Source organism: Maniola hyperantus, chromosome 11 (assembly GCF_902806685.2).
Source record: "Maniola hyperantus chromosome 11, iAphHyp1.2, whole genome shotgun sequence".
NCBI classification, from domain to species: domain Eukaryota; kingdom Metazoa; phylum Arthropoda; class Insecta; order Lepidoptera; family Nymphalidae; genus Maniola; species Maniola hyperantus.
The window spans coordinates 984952-996960 of NC_048546.1; the positions used below are offsets into that span (position 1 = coordinate 984952).

Consider the following 12009-nt stretch of genomic DNA (forward strand, 5'->3'; position numbering starts at 1 on the left):
ATGTGATGGGACGGCTTTAAGTTATAAACATGGACTCGGATAAAGCGGTTGTGTTGTGGCTTGCATACCGTCGATGGAGACGTCGTAAACGAAGAGAAAGTCGACGATTTAACGTGCATCCCATTCTACGTGACAGAATGACGCATAGTATGTTTATAACTTTATACCCAAAACTCAGAGAATATAGTGAAAAGTTTTTCAACTACTTTCGGATGTCAGTAACATCGTTTGATGATTTACTAGAAATTATCAAAGAAGATTTGACTCCTTGTCAAAATTATGTGGTACGGGATACTGTTTCTGCAGAAGAAAAACTCGTGATTACTTTGAGGTAATATTTTTTATATCTTTAGTAAATTTTATAAACTAAGACCTAATTAACAAAAATAAAGAATTTGAACAAAATTAATAAAAATTAGGAATTAATGGAACTTTACGATAATTAAATTCAATATATAGGTAGGTACTTAATATTGAATTTAATTATCGTAAAGTTCCATTAATTCAGATTCATTGGAATCTTGTGTAGATGCCGGTGATGGGGTTTTGTAGCTAGACGACATTGGTGGTCGTGAAGCAGTACAATAACCTCGATTGTAAGTCGAAAAGGTTGCAGGTGGAAACGAAGATGTTGAAGGATCTGTTGCGGTATACCCTGTTTCTAGAAAATAATCTCTCTGTCCACGTTGAGTCATTCCTGTTTGGTAATGATATTGTGACGAAGGTTGGTAGTCGGAACGAGCAGCTGCAGGTTTAAGGCACAGTACTTGTTGAGCTTGAAGTACTTTCATTATTTCAATTTTTGTTTGAAGTCTGTGTTCCTCTGGTACTTTAAGAAGCTCTTTGTGTAAGGACAAACAAAATAGTTTGTCATCATCTGACTCCGTTTGGTTTGATGTCTGTGGCTGATTTCCAGATGCTAAATTTGTTTTTATGATGGAAATAAATTCTTCGTCGGCTGCATTTAGTTTTTTCTTCCTTTTTGCCTGACTACGTGGAGGTCTCATTACATCTTCCCCATCGCCCGAAAACTCCTGTTCTTCAACAGACGCGGTGTTGATGTTGCTCTCAGTTATTTTATTCCGTGTCGATCTTTCGAGGAACATCAAACGTTCAAAATAAATATATTTGGCTTTGCTGGAGGCTCCTGATCCAGACGGTGTGGTTTTCTTCTTCTTCATTTCTCTTACAAAGCCATCACGCAACCCTTTCCACTTCTTCTGCAATAAAGTACCTGTAAACAATAAAAAAATTGGAATAAAATAATAATTCTTATGTAACTTTTTTTTCAGATATTTGGCTACAGGATGTTATTTTGCGGACCTGCATTATGCCTACAGATTAGGAAAGTCTACAGTTATCGAAATAGTACAGAAAACCTGTTACGTCATATGGAACAAACTGCAAAATATAGTAATGAGAGAACCAACGAAAGCTGAATGGGAAGAAATTTCGAAACAATTTCAAAAATACACAAATTTTCCAAATTGCATCGGCGCCATTGACGGCAAGCATATCCGTATTATAAAACCTAACAATTCTGGATCTCTTTTTTATAACTATAAGAGTTATTTTTCAACTGTTTTGTTGGCCGTATGCGATGCAAATTATTGTTTTATTGCAGTGGACATAGGCGCGTATGGAAAAAGTAATGACTCCACAATTTTTAAAGACTCTATTTTATATAAAAAACTTGTCGAGAAAACTTTAAATATCCCAGATCCAAGGCCAATATCGCAAACAGATACAACCCCCTTACCTCATGTCATAGTAGGAGATGAGGCGTTTAGTCTGTCTGAAAATATAATGCGCCCTTATTGCGGTAAATCTCTAACAACCAAAAAAAGAATTTTCAACTATCGCTTATCCAGGGCCCGGCGCTACATTGAATGTTGCTTTGGCATCTTGGTAAATAAATGGAGAATATTTCATAGACCATTGAATGTGGACATCAAATTTGCAGAAAACATCATTAAGGCTTGTTGTGTTCTCCATAACTACGTAAGGTTAAGGGATGGCTACAGGTATGATCACACTCTCTACGAAACATCTCTGATTAATTTGAACACTGAGGCAGTGAGGCCTAATGCGAGATCATTAAATGTAAGAGATAGATTTGCTAATTATATTGCTAACGAAGACAAACTCCCGTGGCAAGATAAAATGATATAGCTTATTACTGTAAAATCTATGCAAGGAATAATATTATTTAATAAAGTATTATTTACTTACCTAAAGTTTTTTTTTTCTCCTCGGAATCACCAGCTTCACAAAAAATTTCTACTATTTCTTCCCAGTTCCTACGTTTAATGATTCTATTAGAATAATCTGATGATTCCATATCCCATATAGCTACCCTTTTCTCAATTTCGTCGATAAAAAGTTCTGTGTCAAAGTTATCACGCTCCATTTTGAACCGAATACGTCCACTCGCCACGGACACGCGCGTAGTACTGGACGCAGCAATGGCGCCGGAGTATCTCGACTCGCGCGGCGCACGCGCGTTAACGCGCGAGTCGAGAGTCCCGCTCATTGCAAGCGTTTTACGCGCGTGTGAGGTAACGCGCGAGGGCATCTGGACGGGATGTATGTAGCTCTAGTATCTCGAAAACGCGCGAGTGCTTACGCGCGAGTAGACACGCGCGTAAATCGCGCTTTCTGGACAGGCTCTAAGGCAATATTATTACAGTAGGGTGTGTATACGCTTTGCTAATATTCCCATTTTGTATAAAGAGTTCTTGGATATTTTTTTTAACTCATAGATGTTGTTAAATTAAAGATTTGTTAGTATATATTGTGTTTTATTTTAATGTTCTAATTGTTAATTTAATGTATAGTTCTTCTATCATTACTGAGTCTGCCGTCTTTTAAATTGCCGCCTTGTCGCACTGTACACGAATACATTTTGAAAAAAAAAATTTGCCTTAACATTAAAAAATCCGCCATTTTTCTTGTTTTTCTCGTGTTTCTCTTCATGATGCAGCATTGCAGGTACCAGGCGAACATCGCGTCTAGGAGCGGGAACTCTGCCCCCATTGGCGATGACACGCCAACGGTGGTGGAGTTACCAGGCCCAGATACGTTCCGAAGAACATCTTCTATCTCCCTTCTACAGTCTACACTCAAAATATGACGTCTTAAAGCTATCTTCTTCCTTCTTACTCCCTCTTGTCAAACATTGACATATTCAAGGTTATCTTTCTGCTCCCTCTAACAGCTAATTCATGCATGGTATGTATGTAGACCAAAGACCAACTTATATCTTTTAACATGTTCGATTAATTATTGACATCTTGATTCTTGAATTAGTGGACGAATTAAGTTCTTGTTGATTTGATCTGAAAGTAGAAAAATTACATTTTAAAGTAGTGTTAGAAAAATAACACTTTGAAGTTAAAAATAAAAACCGACCAAGTGCGAGTCAGGCTCGCGCAATGAGGGTTCCATACTACAGTCGTATTTTTTCGACATAAAACTATGATGCATAAAAATAAATAAAAATCTGTTTTAGAATGTACAGGTGAAGACCTTTCATATGATACCCCACTTGATATAGTCGCTCACTTCGAAAGTTGAAAATACTAATTATTAGTTCATGACCACAATTTAATTTTTTTTGTGTGATCTAACCCTAAATTCACGGTTTTCAGATTTTTCCCCAAATGTCAGCTATAAGATCTACCTACCTGCGAAATTTCATGATTCTAGGTCAACGGGAAGTACCCTGTAGGTTTCTTGACAGACAACAAAGTGATCCTATAAGGGTTCCGTTTTTCCTTTTGAGGTACGGAACCCTAATAAGCCCTGAGGATTTAAAAAACCTAAATCCACTCGGACGAAGTCGCAGGCATCAGCTAATGTTTTATATGTAGAGCATGTTTGGACTTTGGAAGTTAGAAAAGTTTTTTTAGGGTTCCGTACCTCAAAAGGAAAAACGGAACCCTTATAGGATCACTTTGTTGTCTGTCTGTCTGTCGGTCTGTCAAGAAACCTACAGGGTACTTCCCGTTGACCTAGAATCATGAAATTGGCACTTGGCAGGTAGGTAGATCTTATAGCTGACATTCGGGGAAAAATCTGAAAACCGTGAATTTGTGGTTACATCATACAAAAAAAATTAAATTGTGTTCATGAACTAATAATTAGTTTTTCATTTTTCTAAATAAGATAACTATATCAAGTGGGGTATCATATGAAAGGTCTTCACATGTGCATTCTAAAACAGATTTTTATTTATTTTTATGTATCATAGTTTTTGAATTATCCTGCAAAATGTCAAAAAAATACGACTAACACGGAACCCTCATTGCGCGAGCCTGACTCGCACTTGGCCGGTTTTTTTAATTTTTAGACTAGCGCTTGGCTGCAGTCAGACCTGCCAAGTGATGATGCAGCGCCTAGAAGATCCCTATTTCACTCTTGTCTTGAAGGTACCTACTTATAGTAAAAGTGGAGGGAAAAACTAAATAATGAAATAAGTCGACATTTGTAAAAGCTAGAAAAGGACAGCGATCTTTGTTTTAATTTCAAAATGGAATGCGTAAACGTTTTGTCCCTTTTTACTTATCCCGATTCTACCCCAAAGCTGCGCCGCTGCATGCCGGCGTGTATTTGAAAACGAAAAATAAACTAAAACGGTTGACTGAAGAGAACGCCATCTTGGAAATATCGACACATTCAAATTTAAACTCCATCGTCTAAGCAATAAGGTCGAAATTACAATGGAGTTATTTATGTCGTGGTTTTGTATATTCCAGATTTCAACATTCCTGCTAATTTAATCCAAAGGCGCCGGTTATTAAGTTGTTTTTAATTAGTTAATTATGAGTCTTAATCAGAAGAAAAGTTAGATAGATAGATAGGTAAGCACCTATTTAGCTTATTATGGTTTTGCATCTGAGTCAGTAAAGATATACGATCTAGGTCTTACGCGTTTCTGCATACGAACGCCTATTATTCTATTAATTGTTGTCCTAGATTTAAGACTAAGCCAGATATCGAGTTATCTCATTATCTACATTATCTATGACCTAAAACAGTAAATCACATCACGATCAACCCATCGTCGGCTCACTACAGAGCACGGGTCTCCTGTCAGACGGAGAAGGGTTTTAGCCATAGTTTACCACGCTGGCCATGTGCGGATTGGTAGACTTCACACAGCTTTGAGAACATTATGGAGAACTCTCGGGTATGCAGGTTTCTTCTTCTCTTTATCTTCCATACATTTTATTGTAGCCACACAAAGACACCTAGTTTAAATTTTAATATGCTGACGGTACAACATTCATTTCTCATAATGAATCGACAGAATAACTTGCGTGGGCGCACCTACGCAACCTCCATTGTGTTTGACAGGCTATTTAAAACTCTAATGACTTGTGAATAGAGTCTAGATTTGTAATATGATTTTGTACTGTCTTAAACTTATTTCATGGGTATTGTTTTTTTTTTGTAATCTGATAGGATTGTAACGTTCATAATAAGATAATAATGTAACGAAAGTTGATAGTCTTGACAAACGAGTAAGCTAAGCATGCCTTACGAGTAGGTAAGTTATTAAGGCCCGGTATCCACCAAAGCGGAGATGGGCGGAAATGTGTTTATATAAGATTATCGATTGATAACGCCAAAAAATTATCATGTCATCCATACTTAAATATATTAAATATCTTTCTTTCTGCCTGCTAGCTTTTTACGGTCCATCTGTTTAACGGAATTTTACGAAATTTGGTAAACTACGAACTTAGCTATTATGCTACTTTGTGCCCCGAAAATCAATACATAATAAAATTATAATAATTATGGGTACCTTCAAAAGAGTAGGTAAATATCTGGTAGGCAAGCGCGCTCCATCTTAGGCTGCAAGGGCTAGTCTATGAATTAAAAAAAAAAATTAAAGGATTGCCAAGCAATTAAAAAAAACCTAAATCCACTATCTATCATCAGCATCAGCTAGCCTATCAATAATCTGATTGGTCTGCTAAACACATCTCGAACTATCAGTGATTTTAGTGGAATCCGGGCTTTATAATTGCGAAAGTAACTAGGTAGACTGTATGTCTGTTTGTTATCTTTTCACGCCTAAACCGCTGAACCGATTTTGAGAAAACTATATCCCGGAAAATCAAATAGGTACCTACTACCTACTTAGTTCTCACGGGATTTGTAAAAAACTTAAATCTACAAGGACGAAATTGCGAGCATCTTCTAGGCATTTGGTATAGAGCACGGTATAGAGATATCAGCAAATGCTGAGTGGACTCCATTAGGGTACCACGCAACACGCATCTTATTTTGAGTGATTAGGTATTTTTTATGTGTAGGTACCTATACCTTCTGTGGCACCAAATAAACACTTTTTGTTTTCTTTCCTTTCTTTTGGATAGCTTGCATGCTGGAGATTGATATTAGACTACCTATGTACTTTTTATCCCGGAAAATCAGAGTTCCCACGGATGTTTTTATAACCTAAATAGGACGCGGACGAAGTCGCGAGCATCATCTATATGTATTTTTTTATTTATATTTAAAAGGACAATAAAAAAAAAAGATGTTAAATAAACGTTTTTCAGGTATTATAATAAACTTAAAATTACACAAAAGGAAACAAATAGGTACATTAATGCTAATTTGTAGATCCACCACTTAGTAATTGCCGCAGCTTGCGATGAGAAACTAGATATTATGTAGAAGGAGAAAAATGATAAATGAAATTGTACTTACCTATTTAAAGTAGAGTACAGTCGTACATCTTCTCGGTAGGAACGGCATTCCGAACCAGTGGTAAATTAAACTAGTTAACGATTCAAAAGCACTTGTAATAAGTCTACTTGAATAAAAATATACTTTTTCTATTCTATTCTACACCATCTATCGGAACTAAGTAATGGCGGTGGTTTTCTCGGTTGAGATGCATGGAAAGCCGTACTTATTAGTTAGTATTTGTGATATTTTTGTCTTCATGTTTTGTTCTTTGTTGTGTTTTATGGTTTTTTTCTGTACGTTTGTTTGGTGTTGTTGTGTTTTGTATAATTGTAAACTGTGCGCTATGGTCCCAAATAAAAGATTATTATTATTATTAGTTAAGGGAGAAAAAAGTGAATTTAAATGATTTTCGGTAAAGAAGCCCGGTATTCCTTTCCTTCGGTATGGTATCCCAACTTCCGGCCGATAAATCGATCCCCCCGATACTGTGCGGCGATGCGGGCAGCGGGCCCATGCCGGTCGCCCTACTTCTACTTCTTGTGTTAAAACGTTATTGGAATTAACAGTTAAAAACAATTAACTTTAATTTTATTTGTAGAAATATTTAACTGAACGTTAGTTTATGCTAGTTAGAAAAGGAAAAATGGAACCCTTATAAGATTACTTCGTCGTCTGTCTGTCGCCAAGCGATTTAGCGTTCCGGTACGATGCCGTGTAGAAACCAAAGGGGCATGGATTTAATAAAAACTGCCATACCCCTTCCAGGTTAGCCCGCTTTCATCTTAGACTGCATCATCACTTACCACCTGGTAAGATCGCAGTCAAGGGCTAAGGGCGTTTGTGCACACATCCGTGAAATCACGGATTCCGTAAAAATACGAATCGAATGAGTACGTATTTGTATGAAGGCCACTTCGAAGAATCACGGATACGAACCGAATACGGATGAGTGCACAAACGCCCTGACTTGTATCTGAATAAAAAAAATCTATGTATTGGATAATATAAAGTGTAAGTATAATGTTATAGTTATACATCCATACTAATATTGCAAATGCGAAAGTGTGTCTGTCTGTCTGTATTAGCCTGGCTCAATATTTATAAAACAGAATGTAACGTAATCCCATTGTCTGATTCTGCTTACTAATCACTCGCTTATTCATACAAATTTCTAAGTATTTTCTTTATCAATTACATAGGCATGCATTGCTATAAGACATAGACACAGGAGTATGCCAATGTTGATATCCATATTTTCATGCTATACCTTTATGCTTTTACTTGGATTTTCCCTACATGACCAATCAGAAATGAGGAGGTCCATAAGAGAATCAGAGTAACCGACGTAGCTAAAGTCCTACTCTGTGGCTGCTTTTTTTTTTAAATATAGATAGGTACAAGTTTGCCCTTGACTGCGATCTCACCTGGGTAAGTGTAAAGTGACTGATGATGGAGTCTAAGATGGAAGCGGGCTAACCAGAAAGAGGTATGACAGTTTTTATTAAACCCATGTCCCTTTGGTTTCTACACGGCATCGTACCGGAACGCTAAATAGCTTGGCGGCACGGATTTGCCAGTAGAGTGGTAACTAGCCACGGCCGAAGCTTTCCACCAGAAAAAAAGCGGAAGTAGGGCTGGGTACATAGTTCGAACTCCGAAAACACGATAGAGGTTGAGGTTCCAAGGTGCTAGAATGGCGACCTCGCACCGAAATGCGCAGCGTTGGAGAACCCCTCACTAGCTGAAGATATGTCTGCGGGAGCGACGATACATGAGCGCGCGTGGCGTGTGGAAGTCCCTACAAGACACCTATGTCCAAGTGTGGACGTCTATCGGATGATAATGATGATGATCACGACGACCTACCTGGCGCAGAAAGCGCTGTGGTCTTATTAGTGGGAAGTCCCGGGTTCGATTCCTGGCAGGGATTTGGAATTTTATAATTTCTAAATTTCCGGTCTGGTCTGGTGGGAGGCCTCGGCCGTGGCTAGTTACCACCCTACCGGCATAGCCGTGCCGCCAAGCGATTTAGCGTTCCGGTACGATGCCGTGTAGAAACCAAAGGTGTATGGGTTTAATAAAAACTGCCACACTCCTCCCAGGTTAGCCCGCTCCCACCTTAGACTGCATCGTCACTTACCATCAGGTGAGATTGCAGTCAAGGGCTAACTTGTATCTGAATAAAAAAAATAAAAAAACTTAAGCGCGGTATTTCCGCAGAAGTCAGGAACCTTAAAAACGAATGAAATCACTATCAAAATGTGTATTTTGACCGATAACAATATCTAAGGTAATCTTACTAAAACACGGCTGAGCAGGCTCGTTTGATTTAAATAAATGAAACACCCTTAACTGTCTACGCGGCGAAAAACCTAATCAGTGGGACCCGAAAATAAATTATCAAATTAAGTTCCAACGAATAAAATGTCGACTGCGGCAGATAAAGATTCATTGACCCCGATCTCAAGGCGGGGGTAGGTACGTTATGTTATCTAGTGATAATATTTGGAGTGTTATCTTTGGGGTTAGTTCAATTTTGTTATCTATGGATAGGTTCGGTATTGGGGTAGGTTTGGGTAAGTATTTAACCGACTTCATTAAGAGGAAGATGCAAAGCAAGTGATATTTAATTGAGCACATTATTCCTGAGTGACATCAGTATTATTGCGAAAGTGTGTTTGTTTGTTGGTTTGTCCTTCAATCATCGCAACGGTGCAACGGATTGACGTGATTTTTTGCATGGGTATAGTTAAAGACCTGGAGAGTGACATAGGCTACTTTTTATCCCGAAAAATCAAAGAGTTCCCGCGGGATTTTTAAAAACCCAATTCGCGGACGAAGTCGCGGGCATCAGCTAAGTAGTAGGCTATATTTATTTTCAAAAAATTAAAGATCCCTATGGAAATTCGCTAGTTTTATCTAAAGGCAACTTTTATAAATATTATCTAAATCTAAATAGGTAGGTAGGTAGGTATATAAAAGGAAAAGGTGACTGACTGACTGACTGACTGATCTATCAACATACAGCTCAAACTACTGGACAAATCGGACTGAAAGGCATGCAGATAGCTACTATGACGTAGGCTTTTTGAAAATTCAACACCTAAGGGGGTGAAATAGGGGTTTGATATTTGTGTGGTCCACGCGGACGAAGTCGCGAGCATAAGCTAATATTTATGGAAAGGAAAAGGTGACTGACTGACTGACTGATCTATCAACGCACAGCTCAAGCTACTGAACGAATCGGGCTGAAATTTAGCATGCAGATAGCTATTATGGCGATTATTAGGAAGGTTTTTTTGAAAATTCACTCCCTAAAGGGGTAAAGCAGGAGTTTAAAATTTGTGTAGTCCACGAAGTCCACACAGACGAAGTTATTAGCATAAGTTAGTAAAATATAAATTACTAATAAATGCATGTGCAATTCAGATTTTTTTTTTTTTTTTTTTTATCTTTTATTAACAGGCTTTTACATTTATGTATGTCAGCCTTATCGTAATTCAGAATTTTATGGTTAAGTATTTACCCCTATGTACGGTAATTAAAAATTAAAATGCGTTCACACCTGTAGGTTTTTAGTTAGGGGTGACACCTGCCCCATAAAGGACAAAGGTACAACTTTTATTATTCATTTATGGTCATTAAATAAGGGTGGATTCTTCCACCTTTTGTTGTTGTCCTTCCTGATCGACTTCCGAATAGGGAAATGTCAGTTTAAAATTTTATGTAACATTTTTTCACTTTGTTGTCTGTCCGTCGTGTTTGTCGAGAAAACCTATAGGGTACTTCCCGTTGACCTAGAGTCATGAAATTTGGCAGGTCTTATAGCACAAGTGAAAAAAAATATGTTCATGAACAAATATTAGTATTTTCAATTTTCAAAGTTAGATAACTATACCGAGTGGGGGGGGGGTATTATGAAATATATGAAAGGGCTTTACTTGTACAATCTAATCATTTATTTTTATTTTTGAGCTTAATAGTTTTTGATTTATCTTGCAAAATGTCGAAAAAATACGTTTGTATGGAACCCTCGGTGCGCGAGTCTGACTCGCACTTGGCCGGGTTTTTTGTAGTAAAAACGGTTATGTGCAGTTCCGTTGAGAAACGGCTTCGGACCTAATTGGGGAAAATGCAAGGGAATTACTTAGAGCCAACTTAGATAAATAACTCGGAAAAATACCTGACGAAAGTCCGTCGTTTGTATGAAACTGTTTGTCGTCAATTGTGTAAAAAATCGTGATCAACCCATCACCAGCCCACTACTGAGCACAAGTCTTCTCTCAGAACGAGATCAGGATTTAGTTAGGCCATAGTACACCACGCTGGCCAAGTTGCGGATTGGCAGACTTCATACCACACACCTTTCAGGACGCAGGATTCCTCACGATATTTTTCTTCACCGAAAGCATTTGTGCAGAAAAGTGATAGTTAGATAGTTAGACCTAATTGCTAAAAAAGTTCTTTCTTTTCTTTTCAACACTTATAGAACGCACATAACTCCGAAGTAATAGAGGTGGTATCCTGAATCGAACCCCCGATTCCCCAAATACAAGGCCCGGGACGTTTTACCCACTAGGCTAGGCTATAGCGGTTGATCATTAAAAAGGTAAAACAGACCCACAGGCACTTTTTCGAATCATCGTCATGATCAAGCCATCGCCGGCTCACTACAGAGAACCGGTCTCCTCTCAGGGTTTCGGCCATAGTCTACCACGCTGGCCATGTGCGTTATGAGTTATGTGCGTTTTAAGTAATTAAAATATCACTTGCTTTAACGGTGAAGGAAAACATCGTGAAGAAACCTGCATGCCTGAGAGTTGCCCATAATGTTCTCAAAGGTGTGTGAAGTCTACCAATCCGCACATGGCCAGCGTGGTACTATGGCTAGAACGTAGTGATTATACACTCGGCGTCAAAAAAATCGCACCTTTCAAAAAATCTACTTCAAACAATTTTAAACCTTATTTGACATCAATAATGAGGGTCATGTTGGGTATCATTTGAAAGGGGATGAAATGGAGAGCACAAAAACAATTCAATTAATTATTTTTCTTTTATTGGAACAGCACAAAAAAAGAAGTTTATGAAACAGTAAAAATCCTTAATTAAGCCTTAATTTAAAACAGATTAATTATACAAAAAAGAATACAAAAAATGATCTTAAAAATAATCTAAAATCTAGTGTTACCCCCCCTTGCCCTGATGACGGCTTCCATACGATCCCTCATGGATCTTATCAATTTTAAAATGTCTTCTTGAGGGATAGTATTCCATTCCTGAATAACAGTATCTTTGAGT

The 12009-nt window shown here is 37.9% G+C and overlaps 2 protein-coding genes across 2 annotated transcripts; one reads left to right on the forward strand and one right to left on the reverse strand.

Annotated features, from left to right (window-relative positions):
• Positions 1 to 27: 27 nt before the first annotated feature.
• Positions 28 to 2792, forward strand: LOC138403030 (uncharacterized). Its single transcript, XM_069501938.1, has 2 exons — positions 28 to 331; positions 1293 to 2792. The coding sequence occupies exons 1-2, from the start codon at positions 30 to 32 to the stop codon at positions 2170 to 2172; spliced, it is 1182 nt and encodes a 393-aa protein (XP_069358039.1). The 5' UTR covers positions 28 to 29; the 3' UTR covers positions 2173 to 2792.
• On the reverse strand, positions 459 to 2575 carry LOC117986203 (uncharacterized). Its single transcript, XM_034973042.2, has 2 exons — positions 2233 to 2575; positions 459 to 1234 (listed from the first exon to the last, which is right to left on the reverse strand). Exons 1-2 carry the CDS (start codon positions 2573 to 2575, stop codon positions 480 to 482), a joined length of 1098 nt encoding a protein of 365 aa, XP_034828933.1. The 3' UTR covers positions 459 to 479.
• Positions 2793 to 12009: the final 9217 nt, after the last annotated feature.

What these genes read in the sequence shown, in the direction of transcription:
- LOC138403030 (XM_069501938.1), top strand. Translation starts at nt 30, where the DNA reads ATGGACTCGGATAAAGCGGTTGTGTTGTGGCTTGCATACCGTCGATGG. An exon ending in AAACTCGTGATTACTTTGAG is followed by an intron (nt 332 to 1,292) that starts GTAATATTTTTT and finishes CTTTTTTTTCAG; the next exon opens with ATATTTGGCTACAGGATGTT.
- LOC117986203 (XM_034973042.2), bottom strand. Translation starts at nt 2,575, where the DNA reads ATGCCCTCGCGCGTTACCTCACACGCGCGTAAAACGCTTGCAATGAGC. An exon ending in GGAGAAAAAAAAAACTTTAG is followed by an intron (nt 1,235 to 2,232) that starts GTAAGTAAATAA and finishes TATTGTTTACAG; the next exon opens with GTACTTTATTGCAGAAGAAG.